The sequence below is a fragment of the Dama dama genome, chromosome 2, assembly GCF_033118175.1.
Source record: "Dama dama isolate Ldn47 chromosome 2, ASM3311817v1, whole genome shotgun sequence".
Taxonomy (NCBI): Eukaryota; Metazoa; Chordata; class Mammalia; order Artiodactyla; family Cervidae; genus Dama; species Dama dama.
Genome location: NC_083682.1, coordinates 5,282,898 through 5,308,391, shown reverse-complemented (window position 1 = coordinate 5,308,391; position 25,494 = coordinate 5,282,898). Strand labels below are relative to the sequence as shown.

General features: G+C 44.4%; 1 protein-coding gene across 5 annotated transcripts in view; it reads right to left on the bottom strand.

Annotated features, from left to right (window-relative positions):
• KMT5B (lysine methyltransferase 5B) overlaps positions 1 to 24,327 on the bottom strand; it is a 50,927-nt gene extending 26,600 nt beyond the window's left edge. Inside the window, exons 1-2 of one of the 5 annotated variants that reach the window (XM_061162081.1) lie at positions 24,058 to 24,327; positions 4,891 to 5,126 (exon numbers count right to left, since the gene is read on the bottom strand). In XM_061162081.1, the coding sequence (XP_061018064.1) occupies positions 4,891 to 5,050 (160 nt within the window). In that variant the 5' untranslated portion in view covers positions 5,051 to 5,126; positions 24,058 to 24,327. Of the gene's footprint in view, positions 1 to 4,890; positions 5,127 to 23,065; positions 23,084 to 23,768; positions 23,902 to 24,057 lie in introns of those variants that run through there. The other 4 variants (XM_061162110.1, XM_061162091.1, XM_061162102.1 and 1 more) reach the window with 4 other exon arrangements.
• Between the last annotated feature and the right edge of the window lie 1,167 nt (positions 24,328 to 25,494).

Here is a 25,494-nt window from a genome sequence, read left to right as displayed (position 1 = left end):
ATACGACATGTGGTCTTCTGTGACTTACTTCTTTCAATTAGCATGTTTCCGAGGTTCATCCACATTGTACCATGCTCAGTACTTCATTCCTTATTAAGGCCAAAGACTATTTAATTGTATGAATAGACCACATTTTGTTTTTCATTCATCAGCTGATGGATACATGGGGGTTGCATCCATTTTGGGCTATGATGAATAAGGTTCTCATGAACATTCAAGTAAAGTTTTTGTGGGTACGTATGTTTTCCAACTCTCTTAGGTACATATCCAGGAATGGAAACTGCTGGGTCATGTGGTAACTCTATGCTCAACCTTTTGAGAAACTGCCAGACTGCTTTCCAAGTGGCTGCACCATTTTATGTTCCCAAAAACAGTGCATGAGGACTCTAAATTCAACCACATCATCACCAGCACTCGTCACTATTTGTCCTTTTGATTTCAGACATCCTACTGATTGTGAAGGGGTACCCTATGGTTTTGATTTGAATTTCCCTGATGACTAATGATTTTGAATATCTTTTCATGTACTGGCCATTTGTATATCTTTGAAGAAACGTCTGTCTATTCAGATCCCTTGCCCATTTAAAAACTTAAATTGTCTCTTATTATTTACTTGTAAGAATTCTTTTTACATTTATTTGGCTGTGTTGGGTCGCTGTTGCTGTGTGAGCTCTTCTCCAGCTGCAGGGTACGGGCTTCTCACTGCGATGGCTTCTCACGGAGCCTGTGGGCTTCGGTAGTTGCCACCCGTGGGCTTGACAGCTGCAGTTCCTGGGTTCTTGAGCACAGGCTCGGTACTGTGGCACACCACCTTAGCTGCCCCACCCCATGGCATGCGGAGACTTCCCAGGCCAGGGATCAAACTGTGTCTCTTGCACTGGCGGATGGACTCTTTACCACTGAGCCATCAGGGAAGCCCACAAGAGTTATTTATTCTGGATACTAGTCCTTTATCAGATGAAAACATTTTCTCCTATTCTGTAAGCTGTCTTTCCACGTTCTTGATGGTATTCCTTAAAGTTTGCAGCTTCGGTGAATTTCATATTATCCTTTTTCTTTTGTTCCCTGTGCTTTTAGTGTCATATCCAAGAAACCACTGACTAATCCAAAGTCATGAAAACTCATGCATATGTTTTCTTCTGGGGGTTTTACAGTTTAAGCATTTAATTTAGGTCTTTAGTCCATTTCGAGTTAATTTTTCACATATGGTCTGAGGTTCAGTCTAACTTCATTCTTTTGCATGTGGGTATACAGTTTGGCCAGAACCAATCGCTCAAAAGACTAGTCTTCCTCACTTAATTTCATTCTCACGTCTGTCAAAAATCAATTGACTACAAACATGAGGGCCTTCTCTGGATTCTCAATTCTATTTCATGAATATATGTCTATCCACTGCTGGTATAACACTGTCTTGATTACTGCAGCTTTGTAGTAAGCCCTGAAACTGAAAAGTATGAATCTTCCAAGTATGAGTCTTTTTCAAGACTGTTTTAGCTATTGTGGGTCCGCTGAATTTTCTTAAGAGTTCTAGGATCAGCCTGTCAATTTCTACAGAGAAGCCAGTTGAGGTTTTGATAGAGATTACATTCAATCTGTGGGGCTTCCCTGGTAGCTCAGCTAGTAAAGAATCTGCCTGCAATGCAGGAGACTGGTTCGATTCCTGGGTTGGGAAGATCCCCTGGAGAAGGGATAGGCTACCCACTCCAGTATTCTTGGGCTTCCCTGGTGGCTCAGATGGTAAAGAATCCACCTGCAATGCAGGAGACCTGGGTTCAATCCCTGAGTTGAGAAGACCCCCTGGAGGAGGGCATGGCAACCCACTCCAGTGTTCTTGCCAGGAAAATCCCATGGACAGAGGACCCTGGTGGGCTGCAGTCCATGGGGTCACAAAGAGTTGGACACGACTGAGAGACTAAGCACAGCACACACACGGGATGTCTTTCCATTTATTTAGATCTTCTTGAATTTTTCTTCAATAATGTTTTATAGTTGTCAGAGTATAAGTTCTACACTTTATGTTAAATGTATTGCTGTTTCTTTCTGATGCCATTGTAAACGAAACTGTTACTTTTATTTTTTGATTCTTTATTGAAAGTGTACAGACACACAATTGATTTTTGTATACTTGTATCTTGCAATTTTGCTGGACTCATTTATTATAATATTTTAGTGGACGACTTAGGACTTTCTATATACACAATCATGTCATCTTCAAATAGAGATTGTTTTACTTCTTTTCCAATTTCGATGCCTTTAAGTTCATTTTCTTGCTTAACTGCTATAGTCAGAACTTCTAGTACAATGCTGAACAGAAGTGATGAGAACGGATAAATTTCTGTCTTATTCCTGATCTCAGGAGAAACCATCCACCATTATATATGACATTAAGCATTATCAGGTTGAAGAATTCCTTTCTATTCCTAGTTTGCTGAGAGTATTTATCCTGAAAGGACGCTGGATTTTGTCAAACGCTTCTTCTACATCCATTGGGATGATAGTACAGTTTTTGTCCTTGATTCTACAGATATGGTATCACATCAGTTGATTCTCAGACATTAAACCAACCTTGCATTCCTGGGATAAATCCCACTTGGGCATGCCACAGAATTCTTTTCATCTGTTGCTGGATCTGGTTGACTAGTATTTTACTGAGGATTTTTGCATCCATATTTATTAGAGATATTAGTCTGTAGGTCTCCTTTTCTTATGATGGTTTTGGTACAAGGATAATACTGGCCTTTTCTTTGTAGGTAGTGTTTTCTGTTTTTGGTTTTAAATTTACTGATTCAATCTTCTTTACTTGCTATATATATATAGGTTTATTTAGATTTTGTATAAATTTCTAATTCAGTTTTAGTAATTTATTACTTTCTAGAAATTTGTTCACTTAATCTATTTAATTTCTTGGTATACAGTTTTTCATAGTATTCTGTTATAATTCTTTACATTTTTCTAAGGCAGTAGTAATGTCCTTCAATCCCACAGCTTCCAGAAGAACTGTTTCTTTCAAATTGTTGTGTTAGAGAAGACTCTTGAGAGTCCGTTGGATTGTAGGGAGAGCAAACCAGTCAATTCTAAAGGAAATCAACTCTGAATATTCGTTGGAAGGATTGATGCTAAAGCTGAAGCTCCACTACTTTGGTCATTTGATGCAAAGAGCTGATTCACTGGAAAAGACCCTGACCCTGGGAAAGGCTGAGGACAGGAGAAGAGGGTGGCAGAGGATGAGATGGTTGGATGGCATCACTGACTCAACAGACATGAGTGTGAGCAAAATCCACGAGACAGTGAAGGACAGGGAAGGCTGCTGTACCACCGTCCATGGACTAGCAAAGAGCTGGACATGACTTAGTAACTGAACAACAACCATAATGTCCCTTCTGCTGTTCATTCTCCAGTATTCTCTTTTTCTTAATCAATCCTGCTTAAAGGTTTGCCAATTCTTGTTGATCTTTTCAAAGAATGAACTTCTTGAACTTTGCTCATTTTCTCTGTTTTCTGTTTTGTTCATTTCTACTCTATTTCCTTCCTTCTTCCTGCTTTGGGTTTAGTTTTGCTCTTTTTCTGGTGTTTTAAGGTAAAAGGTTAGATTATTGATTGAAATCTTCCTTCTTTTTTAAATACAGGTGTTCACAACTATAATATCCCTCCAGGCACCGCTTTAGCTGCATTCTATAAGTTTTTGGTATGTTGTATTTTCATTTTCAATTGTCTCAGACTATTTACTTATTTCCTTTTTGATTTCTTCTCTAATCCACTGATTATTTAGGAGTGAGTTAATTTCCACATATTTGTGTACTTCCCAAATTTCTGTTATTCATTTCTCATCTAACTCCACTGTGGTCAGAACATATATTGTATGATTTCAATCCTTTCAATTTACTGAGGCTTAAAGTATGGCTTAGTCTATGTGGTCTATCCTGAATGCTTCATGTGCACTTGAAAAGAATGTGTGTTCTGCTCCTGTTAAGTGAAGTGTTCTATAGAAGTCTGTCAGGAAGAGCTGATTTAGAGTACTATTTGAGTCTTCTTTCCTTCATCTTCTGCTTATCTGTTCTATCCATTATTGAAAGTGGGGAACTGAAGTTCCAAATTATTGCTGAATCATCTACTCCTTCCTTCAGCTTTGTGAGTGTTTGCTCCATGTATCCTATGGTTCTGGTGTCAGATGAAGTCACTGAAGTCTTTTATCTAAGATGATGCATCTCCTCATCATTGACACTCTTTTTGCACCATTCCTGCCCAATAACATCCAATGTAATGCTGTTCATCTTCACAGGTTTACATTTATCCCGGGGCAATTCACTACTCTTAGAAGAGGCATGAAATATGGATCAAATCTACAATTTCTTGAACTCTCAATATGTAGCCTCATTATCAACCAAAAGATACTGAGGTAGAAAAGTAATTCATTGTCAACAGTCCTTCTCTGTTAGGATAAACTATTCACCCTAAATAAAAAGAAGAAATGATGAAAATTTTAAAAGCTGCCTTAAGTTCCACTTAACATGTAAATGAGGGCTGACTTTATCATTCATATTACTCTGCAAGTTTTCAAAGAAATACATACTTACATTTACATCAAACATAAAAAAACACAGTTTAAACTTAAAAGAAATTTAATAGCAGTCCTTTAATATTTTTAATAGAACAAAGCAACCATTCAGGTATAAATTCTACAGAAAATAATTTAAAGTTATGGATATAAAAACACTATATTAAGAATTAAACGAGTTGTACACAATGTTGGATGAGAATAAAAGTTGACACAAGTCTGAAAGAGTATAAGAACCACATTGTTAACTGAGAAGAGAATACATAATGACAAAGTGGAAAGAATTCCTGCCCCACATCACAGTTAAAAGAGCGACAGCTGAAGTGTGTACATACATCTGCTCGACCTCCTCTCGCCTGCGTTTCTGCCAGTCTTCACGCTGTCCTTTCCCGCGTGCTGCAATTTTGATTGATTCTGCTGATGGTCATTAGACAACTTGCCTCCATGTCTCCTGCCATTCACCACCATGTTCTTGGATTCTCCCAACCACTTCATACCCACAGACAGCCTGACCCAGGTGCATTTAGTCACTTTCTTCAAATAGCTTAGAGAATAATTTCAACGTTCTCTCCTAACAGAAACAAAACACGAAAAACAGAACAAAATGGGTAGATAAATACATAAAAGACCATGCTACACAGACCCCTGAGCAATTTTCAGAGTATTAATAGTAACTGAACAATTAGTGTTTCCACTCTTCACAGACTGTCTTGGCTCCCCCTCCTCCCATCAGGCTGAGGCCTACAGAGCCCCCAGACTCGTTCTGCCTTGCTCCTCGCTTGTGCTCCTAATAGAGACTGGTAACTAGTAAGTGTTCAACAAATATTTATCTCTCAGTTACCAATAAGAATCATCTTTGCTTCCTATTACTGTGATATCAAGGTATAGCTAGATATCAATAACTTGCTCAAACTACAAGTTTTGGAAAACTGTATTAACTCTGTGAATAAATTACAAGAAAAATTGCTTCTTCTCTTCTTGAGGAGCTGAAGAAAAGGCATCTAAGTTAAGCTTTCTCCACAAGAGTTTTGTCAGTCTGCAATCAGCATTAAGGGTATTTAAGAGACCAACATTCAAATATCAAAATACTGCTCATCATGAAACACCTGCCTTAGCTTTCTTTACATTGGCAACAAAAATTGAAATTATTATATTTGCTAGTACAGTGGTTTCCCTCACTATCTGAATTTTAACTGGCTGAATTTGGGGACAAAATGACGAGGACAGTGAGTGATGCTTATCATATGTAAGAACCTTTGGAAAAGAAGGTATACTAGATGGCATTTGCTGGTAGTGAAATGAGAGAGGATGTCCACATCATCACCTCATTACAAATTACGCTTTAATATAAATCAGACTAAAAAGGCTCAAGGAAAGTACAACAACAGAGCTAAGGGAATTTTAAGATTTCAGTACAACTCTTTCAGCGTGCAGAGGGTGCTGAGGCAGCACACCCAGAGTCCCCCAGCCTGCCTGCAGCAGCATCCGGAGAGGAGCCCAGCACTGCTGCCCAAGGCTCTCTCACTGCAGCAAAGGGCATCTCCCCTCACTTTTCCCAAACACACAGAAAAGTACACGATAAATTATTTTTAAGAACTCCCAGAAATGTATAGCTGGAGATAATCACTGATATCCAACACAAATATGAAATATTAATTTTTACTTGACCTCCAGTCTCTCTGACATCACAGGAATTCTGTGTGAATTCACAGTGAGGTAGAATGTGTGTTAGAGCAACATGCTTAGGTGTAAGAAGGTAAAAATCAGCAGATCCATATCAAGAATACTTTTAAATTGTTCTCAAAGATATATTTTCTCTTAGTTCCTTCACTATTTAAATTCAATTAGTCTACAGCTCTTATTGTACCGATCTTTTGATTGTTCCTGTAGGCTTCACTAAACCCAGAAAAATGCCGCAGCTTAAATAGATAAAGGCAAGTAAAATAGTGATACACCAGTTACAAGCTAAATGTTTTTGAACTAATATACTTTATTAAATAAAACGGTATCTCCTAGCAATGACAGAGTATCTTATATTTACACTTAGACAACTGGTCTTTTTGTCTAATTTCTACATGTTCCAGGAAGTCTTCCTTGACCCTCATTCTCAAATCCAGGTAGACACCCTACTATAAAACTGGGTGAAAGCCCTTATGTCACCTTATAGTGAAGGCCTGTCTGCCACCTCCAAAGCTAGTGGAAATGATGGAATTCCAGCTGAGTTATTTCAAACTTAAAAGATGATGCTGTTAAAGAGCTGTACTCAATGTGCCAGCAGATTTGGAAAACTCAGCAGTGACCACAGAACTGGAAAAGGTCAGTTTTCATTCCAATCCCAAAGAAAGGCAATGCCACAGAAAGTTCAAACTACCTTAAAATCATGCTCATTTCACAAGCTAGCAAGGTAATGCTCAAAATCCTTCAAGCTAGGCTTTACCAGTAAATGAGCCGAGAACTTCCAGATGTACAAGCTGGATTTAGAAAAGGCAGAGGAAACAGAGATCAAATTGCCAACATCTGCTGGATCATAAAAAAAGCAAGGGAACTGCAGAAAAACATCTACTTCTGCATCACTGACATCCTAAAGCCTCTGACTGTATGGATCACAACAAACCGGAAGATTCTTAAAAAGATGTATACCAGACCACCTTACCTATTTCCTGAGAAACCAGTATGCAGGTCAAGAAGCAAGTTAGAACCAGACATGGAACAATGGACTGGATTCAAAACTGGGAGAGGAATATGTCAAGGCTATACATGGTCACCCCGCTTATTTAACTTCAATGCAGAGTACACTGTGCGAAATGCTGGGCTGGATGAATTACAAGTTGGAATCAAGATTGCCAGGAGAAATATCAACAATATTTGATATCAAATATCTCAGATACACACAGATGATAACACTCTAATGGCAGAAAGCAAAGAGGAATTAAAGAGCCTCTTGATGAGGGTGCAAGAGGAGAGTGAAAAAACAGGCTTAAAGCTCAACATTCAAAAACCTAAGATCATGGCATCCGGTCGTTATCACCTCATGGCAAAGAGAAGGGGGAATCGTGGAAGCAATGACAGATTTTATTTTCTTGGAATCCAAAATCACTGCGGACAGTGACCACAGCCATGAAATTAAAAGACGCTTGCTCCTGTGAAGAAAAGCTATGACAAACACACACACCATATTAAAAAGCAGACCTTTGCTGACAAAGGTCTGTATAGTCAAAGTATGCTTTTCCACTAGTCATGTACAAATGTAAGAGTTCATGAATGTGAACTATAAAGAAGGCTGAGCACTGAAGAATTGATGCTTTCGAATTGTGGTGCTGGAGATGACTCTTGAAAGTCCCCTGGACTGCAAGGAGATCAAACGAGTCAATCCTAAAGGAAATCAACCCTGAATATTCATTGGAGCGACTGAAACTGAAGCTAAAGCTCCAATACTCAGGTCACCTGATGCGAAGAGCCAACTCATTGAAAAAGACTCTGATACTGGAAAGATTGAGGGCAGAGGGAGAAAGGGCCAACAGAGGATGATGGTTGGATGGCTTCGCCGACTCAATGGACATTAATCTGAGCAAACTCCAGGAGATAGTGGAGGACAGGGAAGCTTAGCATGCTACAGTCCATGGGGTCGCAAAGAGCCGGACAGGACTGAGGGACTGCACAACAACAGTCTCCCTCTGTAAGGGACTAAGAGCTCCTGAAAACAAGAACCTACGTTTCTTTTCCTTAGCACAGCACAAAGTAGATCAAAGGCACTCAACTGATGAAAGAATAAATAAATGAGACTGTGATCTAAATCACCTCACAGGAGCTGGCACGTCCGTGTTTTTTAGACTGTAACTTATAACCTGACCTCCAGTTCTCTTCTTCCTCAAGGTGCCTGTCCTGGCACCGGCGGCTGGAGCAGGGCTGGCGCAGGCAGCAGCCCCTCCCCACCAGCAGCCTCCCCAGCACCCACCGCAGTGCTTCCGGGCTCACCCCTGACCCTACCTCCAGAGAAAACAGTGAGAAGGAAGTTCATCTCAAGAATGTCCACGTATGCCGATAACACATGACCTACAGATAACGATCAAAGAATGTGTTTTTAAGCCTCTTTTAGAAGTCCTAATACTCCTCAATGATAACTAAAGTTAACTATATGAAATAGAAAAGAGAAATGTGGCTTTATATAGAATTAAGAGACAAAAGAACAGCAAATCAGCTCCCCAGAAAACCCTTCAGCCCCAACCAAGCTCCCAGTCAGAGGAAAAAAGCAGAAAACCTGGGACAAGGCCCAGCAATCTGAGTTTTAGTAAGTCCTCCAGGGGATTTTGATGCAACTCCAGCATCTGAACTACTGTTCTAAGTTACTTGTTCATCTACTAGGGCAAAGAACAGATATCAAATTTTTAAGGAAAATTAAAGAATAAAAAATTTTAATTTGAGGAAATTATACCTACCAACCCAATTTCTCCCAAGAATTCAGAAAGTTCACCAATAAATCATTTTAGTAGTACACTCTGACTCAGTTCATGGAGAACAGACTGAGATCCACTCTAACTTACACATAATTTCAATTAAATGTAGGTTAATGACTAAAAAACAGGAGCAAATCCGTAACCCGGGGTGTCTGAATTATACTGCAGTCAACTGATAACTATTTTATTTGAAGTTAAGGAACCAAAGCGTAACAAGCACTCTGTCAATCAGAAGACATGGCTGAATTTCACTAGAATGAACACACTGCACGTATGTCTGGGTATATTCCATATTCTAGCAGAGGCGCCAATACTCTCCACTCGTCTGGATAACAACAGTTATCATTACAGCAAAAGGCTTCAGCTCACAATGAATATTCTGTGAAAGCAGTTTTAGTAAAGCTAGCAAAGATGGGGGGCTATGTATAAATTTTTAGCTCAAAATAAACATATCCTCTACTAGTCATCAGCTGCTCTGCCCTCATGCGTGCAGGATCTGCTCTTGTTTGCATGATCGGTCCCACAAGACGATGAGCTGGAAGAACACTTTCATATTAAAGGTGGAGATGGAATTTGAAAAGCTAACACAAGTAGGTATTTTCACAGGAGAAACAGGAGCTGAAGACATGGGGTGGCTCCCTCTCCCAACAGAGGAGGGGTGCAGTCTCTCTGGCCTGGAACCCAGCAGGCTCACATGGAAATACTACCATGGTCTTGACTTGGTGGACAGTATCTGAGCTGTATTTAAAAGTTAAAATCACCTCAAATTTATCCCAAAATTGGCAGAAAAAATTTTTTAAGAAAGGAGTACTGGCTACTCCTTAAATGGCCTAAAAAGTTACAAATCACTCTTTGTTCTGATTTCACAATTAAAAAATCATGAAAATTATTACACATCTACTACACTCCAGTCACTGAGGATGCAGCAAACAAGGTTTCTGTCCTCATCTGTGCTTAAATTCTAATGAAGAAAGCTCCAGGAAATCACAAATTGGCAAATAAACGCCAGCACCTTGGAGAAAATAAAACCACTTCTAAGTGGAAGGGGGTGTTCTAGGTGGAACCCAGGTGGCACAGGGCGAAGCACTGGGGCGCACAGGGGAGTGAGCACAGGCAAAGGGCAGGTACAAAGTCGGGGGGGTGGGGGGAGGACCAGCAGAGCCCAGTGTGGCTGGAGCGAAGGAAGGGGGTCAGAGGGGCAGGAGACAGGCCAGAGAGGTTCCCAGAAAAACACAATGTTAACACGGGGCTTCCAAACCCTGGCTGAGACCTAGGCATTAACTCTCAGTGAGAAAGCAGTAGGGATGGGAGTTGAGTGGTAAAGGCCTCTGCTGGCTGCTCTTATGAAGAAGAGCTTGAATGCGTTTGGAAGAGCAATACTAATCAAGCAACTAACAATTTGGGAGGATGAGAGAAAAGCAGTTAAGAGACCACAGCAATAAACAGGAGAGATGGACACTGGCGGCCCGCAGCAGCAGAGCGGGGGAGAAGTGGTCGAGTTCAGGGATCCTTTCAGAAGGTTTTGCTGACAGGATCTGCTAACACTGTGTGGAAGAAAGAGGTCTCAGATATGCTTGCAAATGGAAGAAGCGACTCAGAAGTTATGGAGGTGACTAAGACCACAGGAAGGTCAGGTTTTGGTAGGGGCCAGGGGGCAGGAGTTTGGTTTGGTCGTGTTTGAGGTATCTGTTAAAAGAGTCCAAGCAGAGATGTCTAGGCAGCTGGACAAAAGGCCCTGGAGGGCAGGTCCAGGCTGGATGTACACACTCGGGAGCTGAGGACTAGTGAGAGGTCAAACCACAGGACCAGGTGAAATCACCTAGCGAGGAAGTACAGAGGAAAGAAGTCAAGAGCCAAGGGGGCCCAGGTATTTAGAGCTCCAGATGATGGAACAGCAGCTGAGGACACCCAGAGGAGCAACGAGTGAGGAAGCAGGCGAAGCAAGAGTAAATCAGGGCTCCACATGTCAGGAAGGAGGCCGGCTGGGCACAGGCTTCAGGGCTCATCAGGCAGACCTCTGAGGGTCTGGGCCGCTGTGAGCCTCTCATGGCAAGGACAGAGAACTTCTGAAATGGACATAATGTCTTGAAACATGAGCTCACGGGGAAAGAACTAGATGGCAGAAAGGAATATAAAGAATCATGAGTAAAGAGACTCCTAAGTTCTTTTCATTTGCTTCAAAGAAGAGAAAAAGAGTCTAAATTTCAGGTGTCAGAAAAGATACCTGTAACATTCAGAGGGTGACGATAGGTCAATTTGAGACCAGCATGCTTTGATAGTTTCTAAGGATCTTTGTTTCGTTAAGTTTTTAAATGAACAGATTTACTAGTTATCAGGAAGGGAGTATGCTGATGGACAGAATTCCGAAGTGTCTGTACAAGGCTTTGCCCCCTCTGTTTTTATAGGTGTCACAAAAATGACCCAACTGGGCTCTAGAGAAATGCAGTTGTCACTGTGCTCTGGTATGGGACACCTTCCCCCACTCCTACCCGCCCCTGAGGTTTCTTGCTGTTATTCAGGCTCCTCCTCCATGGGATTTCCCAGCAAGAATAACCAGTGGCTTGCCATTTCCTCCTCCAGGGGATCTTCCCCACCCAGGGACTGAACTTGTATCTCCTGCACTGGCAGGTGGGTTCTTTACCACCAAGTCACCAGGGAAGCCCAGCTGGGAGTTTATCTGGCACTAAAACAACAGGAAGGGTTTCACTGGGTCAATACAGGTGGGGAAGGATGCCCCTACTTCAGATTCTACTCTCAAATGTAAAGGGCTTCCCTTGTAGTTCAGCTGGCAAAGAATCCGCCCGCAGTGCAGGAGCTGCTGCTGCTGCTGAGGCGCTTCAGTCGTGTCCGACTCTGTGCGACCCCATAGAAGGCAGCCCACCAGGCTCCCCCGTCCCTGGGATTCTCCAGGCAAGAACACTGGAGTGGGGTGCCATTGCCTTCTCCGCAGTGCAGGAGACCTGGGTTCAATCCCTGGGTTGGGAAGATCCCCTGGAGAAGGGAAAGGCTACCCACTCCAGTATTCTGACCTGGAGAATTCAAATGTAAACAAAAGGGCACACAACTTGTGATAATACAAAACATACCAGAAAATTGCTAAAACAAGAGATGCATTTAAAGAGGAAAGTATTTAATGAATTCTTTAGAGCTGTGTTTAAAGAGGAAAGACTGATCACATTTTAATACCACTAAGGTAAAACACACACACACACACCATCATAAATTCCAAATCATCAACAGACAGCAACGGCTGTTTTGGGAGAACGGGATTAACATCAAAAAAAGACTTTCCCCCAAAACACTGACAATGAACCTATTTCTTTATAATTGGGAAAAAACAAACAACCCACTCCCCCCAATACTTGAAATTCCAGTTTCCAAAGAAAGCACAGAGGTGTTTCATAGAAAATGTGCCCACTCTATCTCCAGTGACGGACCCTCAACAAATGTCAACATGCTCCCAGCCTCCCACTTTGAGAGTGTCCTTTATGGACACTCACACGGACCATAAGCTGTGCCTTTGAACTCAGCTGCTCATCTCCAATTTGAGAACTCTGGTTTCAGTTCTTTTTCACTTAAAACTTTTGGACAGGAATTTTTCATTGATTATCCTAAATACAAATTGGGATTTAAAAAAAATCTGTTATAAAAAATGAAAACATAGATTCTGAAAGACTACCAAAAATTTTGACACACTTCTGATAACATCACCAAGAACTCTCTAACCAGTTTCCAACTGAACTTGTCTGAAGGTAGTTTATTTTAGAGAAATTATCCATTGACAAGGAAACAATTCCCCAAGTGGCTGAAATGAAAAGGTTAACACATTTTTAAAAGCAGGCTCTAGCTTGCTAGAGGACTTTTTAAAATCTTTATTGAGAAAAAGCAGAACAAACATTTTTCAAGTGATTCAGTTACAATTTGCTGAGAAAATAATTCAATACACCAAACAGTTAACAGTCTTATCTTGGAGAAAGAGATTACAAGCAATTTTTTAACTGTTACATGACATACTCTTCAAAAGGTTTGACTTTTCAAGATGAGCATATATCACTTTTGTAATAAAGAATAAGTTTAAAAAGGAAAATAAAACAGATTTCACAAAAATCCTTCTGCATCATCCATATGTATGTAAGTTAAAGCCAATTTCTAAAACTTTACTCACAGCAATTAAAACCAGACTTCTAGGCAGATGGGAAGTGAAAAAATGTCATTGAAATCCTTCTACAAGTTTTCAATGCTTGTGGACTCTGATGCTCACACTGTCACAACGCCAGACTCCCAGGAACTTTGTATTTAAAATAAGCACAAGATGACAAACACAAATAAAAAGCATAGAAATGAAAGAAAGCACTGCCCAAAGAAGAAACAGCAAACAAGACGCACACCCCAAAAGAACAAACAGCACACCCCGGGCTTTGCCCGTCAGAGCGCCCACCTCCCAGTCCTCAGCCCAGCAGACTGCCATGATACATGCTTTAATATTTCTCCTTCACAGTGCTCATCACAACTGTACTCACTTCTTCATGTATTACTTGATGACACTTGCCTTTCCCACACAGCATAACAAAGATAAGGTACACTTTCATATCACTGGAACCCATCACAAGGCCCAACACACCACAGGTTCACTCGTATCATATCCCCCTTTCCAGTCTCAAACCTAACTGCTACATTATAGATTATCAGTTCTTTCAAGTCTCAAATGACAACAGGACTCTATAACATACGTACCAAAGAATTCCTGTCCATCTCTGTCAATGACTATTCCAAATTCATCCGCATCCAACATATAGCCAAGGTTCCACGGACTCCTCCAGTAATAACTCACGAAATGAGACCAGCTGAAGCCCCGCAGAGCCACCAGAAGAACATGGCATCACTACTCCTCCATTGTTAAGACTCTAATGCAGTTTGACAGGGTAACTGTACATTGGCAATTTGTTAGAAAACTACCATGAAAGCTACCACACCTGTAACCTTAAAACTTGCTCCTGTAAACACGGCCAGGAAAAAAATCTCATTCAAGAATTCAGATGACCTGTCAGAGTTCAACCAGTGCTAGTGCTAGAAGTCCCAGGGATGACTCTTCCCCTTAATTCAGCAGAAAGCCCTCCCCCAGGGCAGGGCGCTGCTCCGAATCTGGAGTTGTCAGCAGATTGCGTGCTCACGGGGCATCTAGCACCAAACTTTAGAGCCAAAGAACAGGTCTTTACACTTGGAAAAGAGCTACTGAAAAAGTATCATTTCTGCTTTTCTCTTCCAGCTTTTGTACAAACTCATATGCATCTTGCTTCAGTCAATTCAACAGCTTTCTCAAGCAGTCTCAGGAGGCAAAGCCCCACTCAGACCAGCAAGAGGATGGTGCCTGAAGACAGCAGTGCCTCACCAGTGCACAATGATACTCCAGCCACCCCGTAAGGATAAAAGGATGGCTACAGACGGCGTCACTAATCCCGCTAGTGGAGTCAAAGTCGCTCAGTCGTGTCTGACTCTTTGTGACCCCATGGACTGTAGCCCACCAGGCTCCTCTGTCCATGGGATTCTCTGGGCAAAAACACTGGAGTGGGGAGCAGTTCCCTTCTTCAGGGGATCTTCCCACCCAGGGATGGAACCAGGTTATTGGTTGCAACAATTTCTCGAAAGGAGGCTGGAAAACGGTTCCCAAAGATAGCTATCATGTCTTAAATCTGGAACCTGTGAATTTTAGTTTACAAGGGAAGAGGTCTTTGGAAACATGATTAAATCAGATTTTTGAGATGAAAGAGATTATCCAGGTGGGCCGTAAATGTCATCACAAGTGATCTTAAAAGGGAAGGGCAAAGGGAGATTTGACACCACATACACTTTGACATCATGGCATCTGGTCCCATCACTTCATGGGAAATAGACGGGGAGACAGTGGAAACAGTGTCAGACTTTAATTTTTTGAGCTCCAAAATCACTGCAGATGGTGATTGCAGCCATGACATTAAAAGACGCTTACTCCTTGGAAGGAAAGTTTTGACCAACCTAGACAGGATATTAAAAAGCAGAGACATTACTTTGCCAACAAAGGTCCGTCTGGTCAAGGCTATGGTTTTTCCAGTGGTCGTGTATGGAAATGAGAGTTGGACTATGAAGAAAGCTCAACACCGAAAAACTGATGCTTTTGAACTGTGGTGTTGGAGAAGACTCTTGAGAGTCCCTTGGACTGCAAGGAGATCCAACCAGTCCATCCTAAAGGAGATCAGTCCTGGATGTTCATTGGAAGGACTGATGCTGAAGCTGAAACTCCAATACTTCGGCCACCTCATGCAAAGAGTTGACTCATTGGAAAAGACCCTGATGGTGGGAGGGATTGGGGGCAGGAGGAGAATGGGACGACAGAAGATGAGATGGCTGGATGGCATCACTGACTCCATGGACATGGCTTTGAGTAAACTCTGGGAGTTGGTGATGGAAAGGGAGGCCTGGCGTGCCTCCATTCATGGGGTTGCAGAGAGTCGGACACGACTGAGCGACTAAACTGACTGACTGCCTGACACGTTGAGAAAAAGACAAAAAGACTGGAGAGAGGCAGCCACAAGCAAAGGAATGCCATGGACACCAGACACTGGGAGAGGCAAAGAACAAGGCTCTCCCAGAGCTTCTGGAGGGGGCCCCACCCAGACCCTGACTCTGGTCCACTGGAACTGAGAGCAGACACGTCTGCTGTTACCAGCCACCCCCTGTGGTATTTTATAGCGCGCACAGAAAACCAACACAGAGACCATGAAAAAGTAAACCAAAGTAAAAACACATTCCTGTTAGACTCCAGAAACACATAAACTTTCAACACATTACAGGACATGTTAAGCACCTTTAAACAGTTGTTTAAATACATTTTTAAGAGTCACTTCCCCCTTCAACTGCAGGTATCAACATGGCTACAGAGAGAGCTGTATGGATTGTGAAGATACAACTGGTGTCTCAATTCAACATCTAATTACTCATGCACCGTGCTTAAGCACAGTTAACCAAAACCTTCCTTAGAAGCATCATACGGAACATTATATATTTATATATGTTTACCACAAGAATTAAAAATTAAAACTATTAAATTTTTCATTTAACAGACCATTTTAAACAGCAAAAGAGCCACCACTGGAAGGTCTACAATCAGATGTTTACAACACTTAAACTTATTTGGCCACTGATCTACAGCTGAGCATGTAAAACTCCTCATTACAGAAAATACTGCTTCAAAGCATCTTTTTACATACACCATACGTACACTAGTATGTATCACAACAAAGAATTCTATGTAAGAAAGATCTGTGCCTCCAACTGTCTCAGCAGATCTCTCTAAAATAAAGGTCTTAGCTGATGTGGTTGCCGAGGGAAATTCTGCCCCCAATCTCCTTCCCTATTTCTCCACATTTGCTCCACCTGCTCACCTAGGAGCGCCCATAAACAAAATCAAGGACGCTTCCTTTGTTACCCTCCTCTCTGGGACCCAAACAGCATTTTACTCTTCTATCAACAGATGACACCTAGTGGCAAGACCCTGTAAGTACAGCCCACAGTTCCCGAGAAGCTCTGAGTGAAGTGGAACAAAGAATCATCAATTCTTATGGGCAAAGACAAGGGTGAGAAAAACCTACAAAGTGAATCCTGGGCTGAGTCCGAGCCTTGGGCCAAGACAGAGTCTGCGGGTGGCAGCCTGTGCCGAGGGCAGCGCACACCCTGGGTCAGGCTGTGGCTCGGGAGGGGCAGGGCGCCCGGGGCCCACTCTGGCTTCACTCACTACTCTCCAGCAACGTGACCATGGACAAGTCACTCAACCTAGCTAATGTCTCATTAGTAAAAGGAAGAGAAGCCTGGCACAAGGATTAAATGAGCAGAAACTGTTAATAAAGGTCTCCAATTATCTCCTCTTTTCATGTAACTAAGGAAGAAACAAAGAAAAGAAGACCAGGCACGCTGATATATCATTCACAAAACTGTCGAGAATCAAATAGAAATTCCCTATTCCTCATCCTACCATAATTCTCACAGGGAAAAAAAAAAAATCACATCACCTCATCCATTAGAAAAAGTACAAAGTTTCAAGGGAATAAAAAGGAGCAAGACGCTCATTTATGATAGAGTTGAGATCAGCTCTGCTTTTCCTACTGCTCCTGAAGAGAAGCAGTGTGTTTTCTGGCACCAATGTATAATTAAACATCACTGAATATACCTCACATGTTAACAGAGGAACTACAGATTTTGTTGTTGTTTTTTTTTTTTTTCAGTTTATTTTTATTAGTTGGAGGCTAATTCCTTTACAATATTGTAGTGGTTTTTGTCATACATTGACATGAATCAGCCATGGATTTACATGCTTACCAGTGCCCAACACACAGCTAAGCAAGTGTCCACTCAGACATGAATGAAGAACTGAACGCCACAGGGACCACCTGGCTGCTCGTATTATGATCCAACAATTGTGCTAATAACTTCATATATATCATATCATTTACCCATATCACAGTATCTTAAATATACAATAGATCTTTAATATTCATAAACATACAAAATAAAATAGCAAATTATACGATTATATAATGTATCATAAAACATTAAAAATATACAATAACTTATACGACTATCATCACCCTCATTTCACAAATAAGAGGAAGCCTTAAAGAATGAGAAAAAAACCATGCTGAAAGACTACATATACACTTTTGACCATACAAGAAAGCAATATAAGCCTGACTCAAACAAAATTTTAAACATATTTTGCCTCATATTTGAAGAGCAAGGCCCTAAAACAAAATAGACATGGATCCTGATTTCACAGAGCTCAGAGTATAGTATGAGATGAGAGACAAACAGGTATGAAACAGTAAGTTCTGGTAAGAGCTATAAAGGAAACAAGTAGGATACAAGGACAGACTAATGTGGGGACAAACTTCCAATTGAATAATCAAGAATAAACCAAAAAGCATAAATACAGAAACCCAGTCACCTTTTTGGATCAAAAACACTCCTGATCTATCTACACCCACCCACCCACCATTTTCTGAGGCAACTGGCTTGGTCTAAATCCTCCTCTGAATGAGGTGTCTTTTTCTTTCTCTTTTTTTCCTTCATTTATTTTTATTAGTCGGAGGCTAATTACTTTACAATATTGCAGTGGTTTCTGCCATACACTGACATGAATCAGCCATGGACTTACATGTGTTCCCCATCCTGAACCCCCCTCCCACCTCCCTCCCCATCCCGTCCCTCGGGGTCATCCCAGGGCACCAGCCCAGTGCACCAGCCCAGGGCACCAGCCCAGGGCACCAGCCCCAAGCACCTGTCTCATGCATCCAACCTGGACTGGCGGTCCGTTTCACACTTGATAATATACATGTTTCGATGCTGTTCTCTCAGATTATCCCACCCTTGCCTTCTCCCATAGAGTCCAAAATCAGACTTTTGGGCTTTTTGTCTCTTTTGTGAGGGGAAGGGAGAAGCAGGTTTCTATCTGGTCTCTCTAGCTCCAGCCTCTACTGGCTCACTGGCTGAAGGATCAGCCGCCTTTACTCTTCAGCAGGTGGGAGGGGGGAGGGGGTTCCATCTTCCTAATAGTATGCTAGTTTTCTTGCTGAAAATACATATCCCTTCACAACATGCAACATAAGGGCTTTTCTTGAAAATGAAAATACTCTTCAGAGGTTAAACTGTATCAGATATTTCAACCTTGTTAAAAAGCAGACAGACAAAATGAATCATTCTGCAGACCGAGAAACAACTCAATTCAATATTTGTCAAGAAACTGCTGGGAGCCTCTAGGCACTGTTCTTGGTGCTGGAATACGGCCTGCGTCCAGGAAACACTAGAGGGCGCACGAGAGTTTCCGCTTTCGGGAAACTGCACAAGGCAACTACGGAGTGGGGGACCTTTGCAAAACCAAAGGGAAGCCTGTGAAAGCCAGGTATCTGCTGAGCAGAGCAGCAGAGCACAGAGCAGCAGCAGCAGGACCTTCACTGGAAGGGTGCTTCTGCCTCAGACCCGAGCGGCAATCCGAGCGTCACAAGAGATCTGCAGACCTGGTGCTCCTATAAAGAGGCCCCAGCCCGGTGTTTGTTCCATCCTAACACACGTACCAAGGGTTCCCCAGATTGGCCACGCTATGAGCTAGGTGAGACAGGTATTATCACTACAAATGAGATGGCTGAAGCTCAGAACGAAGTTGCCTTCCTGAAGTCAGGCTGCCTTAAACAGTTAGCCTGGGTCTAGAACTCGAGCGTCCTAGCTGAAGTCTGGAGGCACACGTGTATCACCCACAAAGAGGCTTCTCACGTGCTCTTGTCTTTGTGTGCTCTCCTAATACAGAAGATAGGACATCCCGCAGAAATGCAGCTGACAAGTAGGAGCCACAGAGACGTGGAAGCCACACAGACCTTAAGAATCAAACTTCTGGGATCCCCATCTCCAAGTTCTAAAACCCAACTGACCATAAGCTGTGCGTGTGTCCTCACTCAGCCATGTCCAACTCTTTGCAATTCCATGGACTGTAGCTCACCGGCTCCTCGTGGGATTTTCCTGGCAAGAATACTGGAATGGGTTGCCACTTCCTTGTCCAGGGGAATCTTCCTGACCCAGGAATTGAACCTGCATCTCCTGCATTGCAGAATTCTTTACCACTGGGCCACCAGGGAAGCCTGATTGTAAGCTGTACCATCAACTTAATAATATTTCAAAACAAGGAGGAAAGACTATGTGAAATACACAGATGAACTATGTAAACCAATTGGAGAGATGGCAAAGTGATTAAGTTAGCTCTTAGAAGTGAGAAAATGGGTGGTGATTAAGTGTAAAAGAGTATACTCTAGAACCGCACACTTGCGGTTAATGTTTAGCTATTTTACAGATGAAGAAACTAAGGCTTGGCCCCATCAATGCTTTAAACAAATAAGGAGCAGACTGGAACACGGGTATTGAGTCTTACTCCAGTGGTCCTTCATCCAGCCCCATAATTGTATGTATAATTATACTATAAAATTATGTATATCCTTAGAAAAGACTGTGCAGTGTTTGAGTCTGTCTTACACAAATACTAGCCAGCCCCCAATGTGGCTGGCATGGGAGACAGAGGCAGTGAGTGATCAAAGTGCCCCAGTGGTCCTAGGAACCCTTTAACCTAATGGAAGGAAAATCATGAAGCAAAACATAATTCAGAGCATCAATGACTATGGAAATCAGTGACTTTTTTTTCCATTCTGTGAGAATATTTTAGAATTAATGCAAACAGTTCTGCTTCCGTCACCAACTATATAAAGACAATATATCCATTGCCTCTGAGCAACATGGGGATCAAAAGGAAAGTGTGGTGTTTTTTTTTTAAAACTAGACATACTAATGTGGGTTTAGAAAAACAAAGTAATGAGTCTTTCCTGCACAGATGGATTCTCTCTATTCCACAACTTTAAAATAGTAAAGTCCTATAAAGCAAGTAAAGTAAGATGTGCATGACTAAAATGAGGACGTGTCTGTTGAATAAAACAAGATACATTGTTGTAAGTGAAAAGTTACTCAGACTTTCTGTAATCTGATTTGGACAAAGAGAAACTCCAGTCACATTAGTAGAAAAATACAGAGTTAAGTTATTGGTTAAACATGACATTTCCTCTCAACCAACACTTCTAATCTTCTAGGAAACACCAAATTACGGGGAAAGAAAGGGCTTACAGTAAGAACTAAAGTAAAACCAGATTTGTACAGGGTTTCTTTTTTTTTGGGGGGGGGGGGGTTGGGGGGAACGGAATGTAGAGTTGATAGAATTTAAAGAAAGTTGTGAAACTTGCTAAGCCCAGTGGAACTCCTGACTTGTTCACTAGGACCCTTCCTTGTACAGCTTGTTCCATGGAGCTCCCTCATGAAAACCACAGGGTTCAATCACATTTCATACTTAAGAGCTTCAGACAGAGTATGTTTTTTAAGGTTTCAAAGTTGACAGACTATGCAAGAAAAAAGTTACTTTTCAAATCACTGTTTTAATGGTTAGAACTCCTAATACTTGCAATTTAAAGTGCATTGGCTAGTTTCACGCACTAGTAAATTTAATGTGTGCTTTTTATTGCAATTAAAACCATCCCCTACACCAAGACACATCAGCAAATACATTTTCCCTCCAAATAAAAAGTAACTAAAAATCAGGCCCAAAAACTGAGTTACATCTTTACACATAAAACTTCTACTGCACAGAGCTCCACCTGAGACACAGCTGTCTATGCTCTCTGCCTTCATTTCCTCAGTGTATCTGTGAAACTAATATACACACTGGAACAAAGACACACATCCCCATCTTTAACACTGTGTGGAAAACTTAGCAGTTAGTGTGTTCCAGGGCTGACAGAGACCTGTAACTCCTGCCCACCGAAGGATTTTACGAGAGGAGAGAAAGTAAAGCTCATACATGGCAGGCACAGGATAATTAATCGACACCACTTGTCTGAAAGGATTTGCTTTCCTAAGCTGTGGGAAGGGCATTCCTGTAGACAGGGAGCTGCTACCATGCTACACACACAAATAAATGACTGTGCAACACAATCAGGCCACACGCTCCTGTCCTACAAGGCCACAAACTGACACTCAAACTAAGAGAAACCAGATTCAATCCCAGATATATAGGACCCAAGGGAAAATTTGTAAACCAACATGCCCCACCCACAAAACTCAACGCTCAAAGACACAAACAACCTGCAGCCACTTCCTTCACATGCATATTCTGCTAGACCCCCACACTGCCCACTGCAATTTGCTTCCGGCGTGGAGAGTTCAAAACAGAAACACTTCAGTGTGCACAAGAAGACAAATGAAAACACAGGCAAGACAGCACTTGGAAATGACTTCGAGTTTAGTTTCAAAGTTTATGGGTAAAAAAATTAAGCCCTACTCTCTTCTCCCCTCGAAGAGTAAATATCCCCATCACTCCTTTTGCTCTCAAACTAAGTGGTTATGTTAACGACAGCAATGCTGTAATAACAGTAGAACGCAGGTATTTTGAACAACTACATATCAGCAAGCTCTATTAATAAATGAGTATTTTTCATCAAGTGTCTATTGAGCACCTGCTCAGAGCAGAGGAGATAACTCAATAAGCTAGCAAGAAGACGGAGGAGATGAGCAGGTAAATAGCCAAATACAATATAACAACTGCTCAGAGAACACACAAGAAGCGTGCCTTCTCCTGAGCGCTCAGTCTCTGCACGTGTGTAAGAGTTCTGTGCGGTGTGGAAGAGTTACCCAGAAGGTCACTCTCTCATGAGGCCCTTCCGAAGAGTGTCATTCCGGGGCCGGGAGCGCAGGAGTGCTGGGCAAGACATGACCAAAAGACAGCAGAAGGGAAACTGCTGGGCCCCGAGCTCGGACGTTAGAAGAGAATGCTGAGTGATTAGAAACTGGAAAAGGGACCCGAGTTCCCAAACGTGCTGGGATCAAAGCGTTTGTGGACTTTAATCTTGGAATCTAGCGAGCCCCACAGTGACAGGACCACACCTGTGGTGAAGGCGCTAAACATGTGGCTACAAGGTAAACTTGTGTCTATACTAAGTAACTCTTCAATTTCCTGGTAGGTACAAATTATCTGTGATGATTTCAGGCAAAACTGATTTCCCCTTCCTTCTTCAAAATGCTTATACTTTGACAATTAATCACCAAAAGTTATAGGCGTGTTCTTACTATTAAAGACCAAAGGGGGAAGGAAAAAAGCTTCAGCTGGCAACTGTTTCCACCAATGATCTTATTAAGCCATCCTCCACTGTACTTTACATCAAAACGCTTTAAATCTAAAAAAAGATCCTGATGAAAAGAAGCACAATCACAACCAATCAATTCTTCTGCCTCCTACTCTAAATAAAGATTCCCCTCCCCCCCCAAGAGAATTTCGTTTGGCAAGTTCTGAAAAACTTAAATTTCAAAGAACACACGTTCGCCTCCTCAATATTCTTAAAAAAACTTTCCCCTACTCAATGGGTCGGAAGCCAGAGCTCCAAAACCGGGTCAAACGAATCCAAACCGACAAAGAGTGACTTTCTCTGCGTCCCAAGTGCTTCTATACCATTCCAGCAAGTCGGGTCCCGTTGTCACCTTCTTCACGTTTCCCCCACTCTCACGGTTGGGGGTGACGCGGATCATCATCTCTGGGGATGTGGAAGGGGACCGTGTCACTCTGGGAGGACCGGCGCGTGTCCTCGGGACCCGAGACGCCGGCAGACCGAGGGGGACCGGGCCGAAGCGTAGGGGGCGGGGGGGCCCGGGGCCAGGGAGGCCAACCCGGGCCAAGGTGCTGGAGCCGCCGTCAGGAGAAGGCACGGAGCGGGGCGGAGGACCGGCCCGGGAGGAGACCGGGAATGAGGCTCGAGCCCAAACAAAAACAACCCAAAGTTGAGCGCGACGGAGAGAGCAGATTGGGCGAGACCGTTCACGGCTGCCCATTGGAGAAGAGGGAAAACAGAGTCCCCCAATCGCGAGCGGCGGGGCTGCTCCCCTCGTGCGGCCGCGGGCCGGCCCGGCGCTGCCCGGCGGCCGCTACCGCTCCCTTCCGGCCGCGGCGTCCACTGCAGGGCCCGCGCCCCCCGCCCGCCGCCGCGCCCCTCCCCCGACCGTCCCCACCGCCCCCGCTGCCCCGGCTCCGGTTCCCCCCACCCCTGGCCCGGCCCGGCGCCCCCCGCGCTCCCGCCGGCCCGCCCCCAGCCCGCCGCCCGCGTCCGGCGCCCCGCCGCCCCCCGCACGCCCGCGCCGGCGTCCGCCCCCCTGCTCACCGCCGGGCGCTACCCGTTCCTCCTCGGGGAGCGTCGAGGCCCAGCCGCCTGGGCCGCTGGGGTTGGGGGGGGGGGGCCCGCTCTGCCCGGCGACACTTCCTCGTCCCTCAAGAAAATTAATCACCAAAAATAATTCCACAGAAAAATGGGAAGAGTAAAATCCAAGATGGCGGCCCCGGCCGCAGCACCGCCCGCTCCATCCGCTGTCGGGAAATGAGTCCCAGCTGCGGCCGGAGCCCCCCGCCCCCACCGCGCCGCGCCCCCCGCGCCCCCGCGCCGCGGGCCTCACCTCGCCTCTCGCGCGGCCTCGGGGAATCCCGGAGGCAGCCGCTGGCCTGGCGACTCCGCGCCCCGGGTCCTGGCGCCGCGCGTGCCGTCTCCGGTGCCCGGGTGTCCTCACCTCATAGCCCCGGAGCCTCGCCGTCCGCGCCGCAGACGCGTCGCCGCCCCCGGTGAGCCGCTCGGACGCCGCCCGGGAACGGTGGAAGGACACGAAAAGGAGTACCCTCGGCCGGGCGGAGGGACACCACTTCAGCTCACGCCTCTTCGGCCGCCTCTGTTGCTTTTACGGGACTGGGGGTTGGGTGGGGGTTGGGGAGGCGGAGAAACCCGAGAAAGAAATGAGTTCCCCCGCCGGCTGCTTCCAGCGGCGGAGGGACAAAAAGGCTAATTTTGAGAGGACGAGGCCAGTCGTCGCTGCGCTTAGCTCGCGGCGGAGGGATTCGTATTGAGCTGTCGGAAAGGATCCCTCCGCCCCTCGCTGCCCTTTAAATCGCGGCTGGAGGCGGCGTCGCCGCGCGCCCCTCGGGCGCTACCTGGGACCTGGGTCTCTACGTGCGCTCGGGGCTCGCGAGTCTGTCTTCCAACCCTCGGTCCCTGGCGCAGCAGTACCCACCGGGGACCGCTTCTGAGTCAGGACGGGGGTCAGCCGTGGGGGACGGTCAGGCTTCTCGCCCGCTGCACCTCCCGGCTGCGCCGAGAAGAGGTGGCCCCCGTGGAGGCGAGCCTCTTTGTTGTGGGAGTGGGTGTCGTTGGGAGCAGATAACACACTGCATAGACCGTGTGGGCAGCCCGAGTTCCACCGCCTCGTGTGGGAGGGAGCGAGACGAGAGCCTGAATCAACCCGGCCACTAGCTGCCTAGCATCAGCCGGCCATTTCTTGCGCACCTACTGTGCGTCGGGTTTTCGGAGAAACGGATTTTGCCGATTCACTCCCTCGTTGGGCAGTGCCGGTACCCAAGGATGCGAGCCCCCTCCTGGGTCTCAGGCTGGTCGGGAATTTGTTGAGAGGCTCCCACGGGTCGGGCGCGCGGCCTCACCCTCTGGATCCTGCCTGCGAGGTTGACGATAATGGCTACAGAATAGCAATCATGAGAGGAACAGTCTTTCCTGGATACCAGGCGTCATCCTCAAGCTTTGGTTCCCTATCTCGTTTACAACGACTCCCAGGAGGTGGGGACCGTTTTTTCCCACTTTATACGTAGGGAGACTGAGGCATCAAGAGGTGAGGCGACCTCCAATATCAGTCAGGGCTTGAAGCAGAGCCCTTATCCTGGTAAAAAGCGCAGAGGCCAAGAAGTTGAGGTTGCCACAAGCGGGCAGATGGCATGGTATTGGTGCCTAAATGTCTCCGCCACCCGGAAGAGTGGATATGGGTATGGAAGGAAAAGGGAGTGGTTGAGAAAGGTGAGCCCGAGAAGTGCAGAAGCCCTGAGGCTGGAGTGGG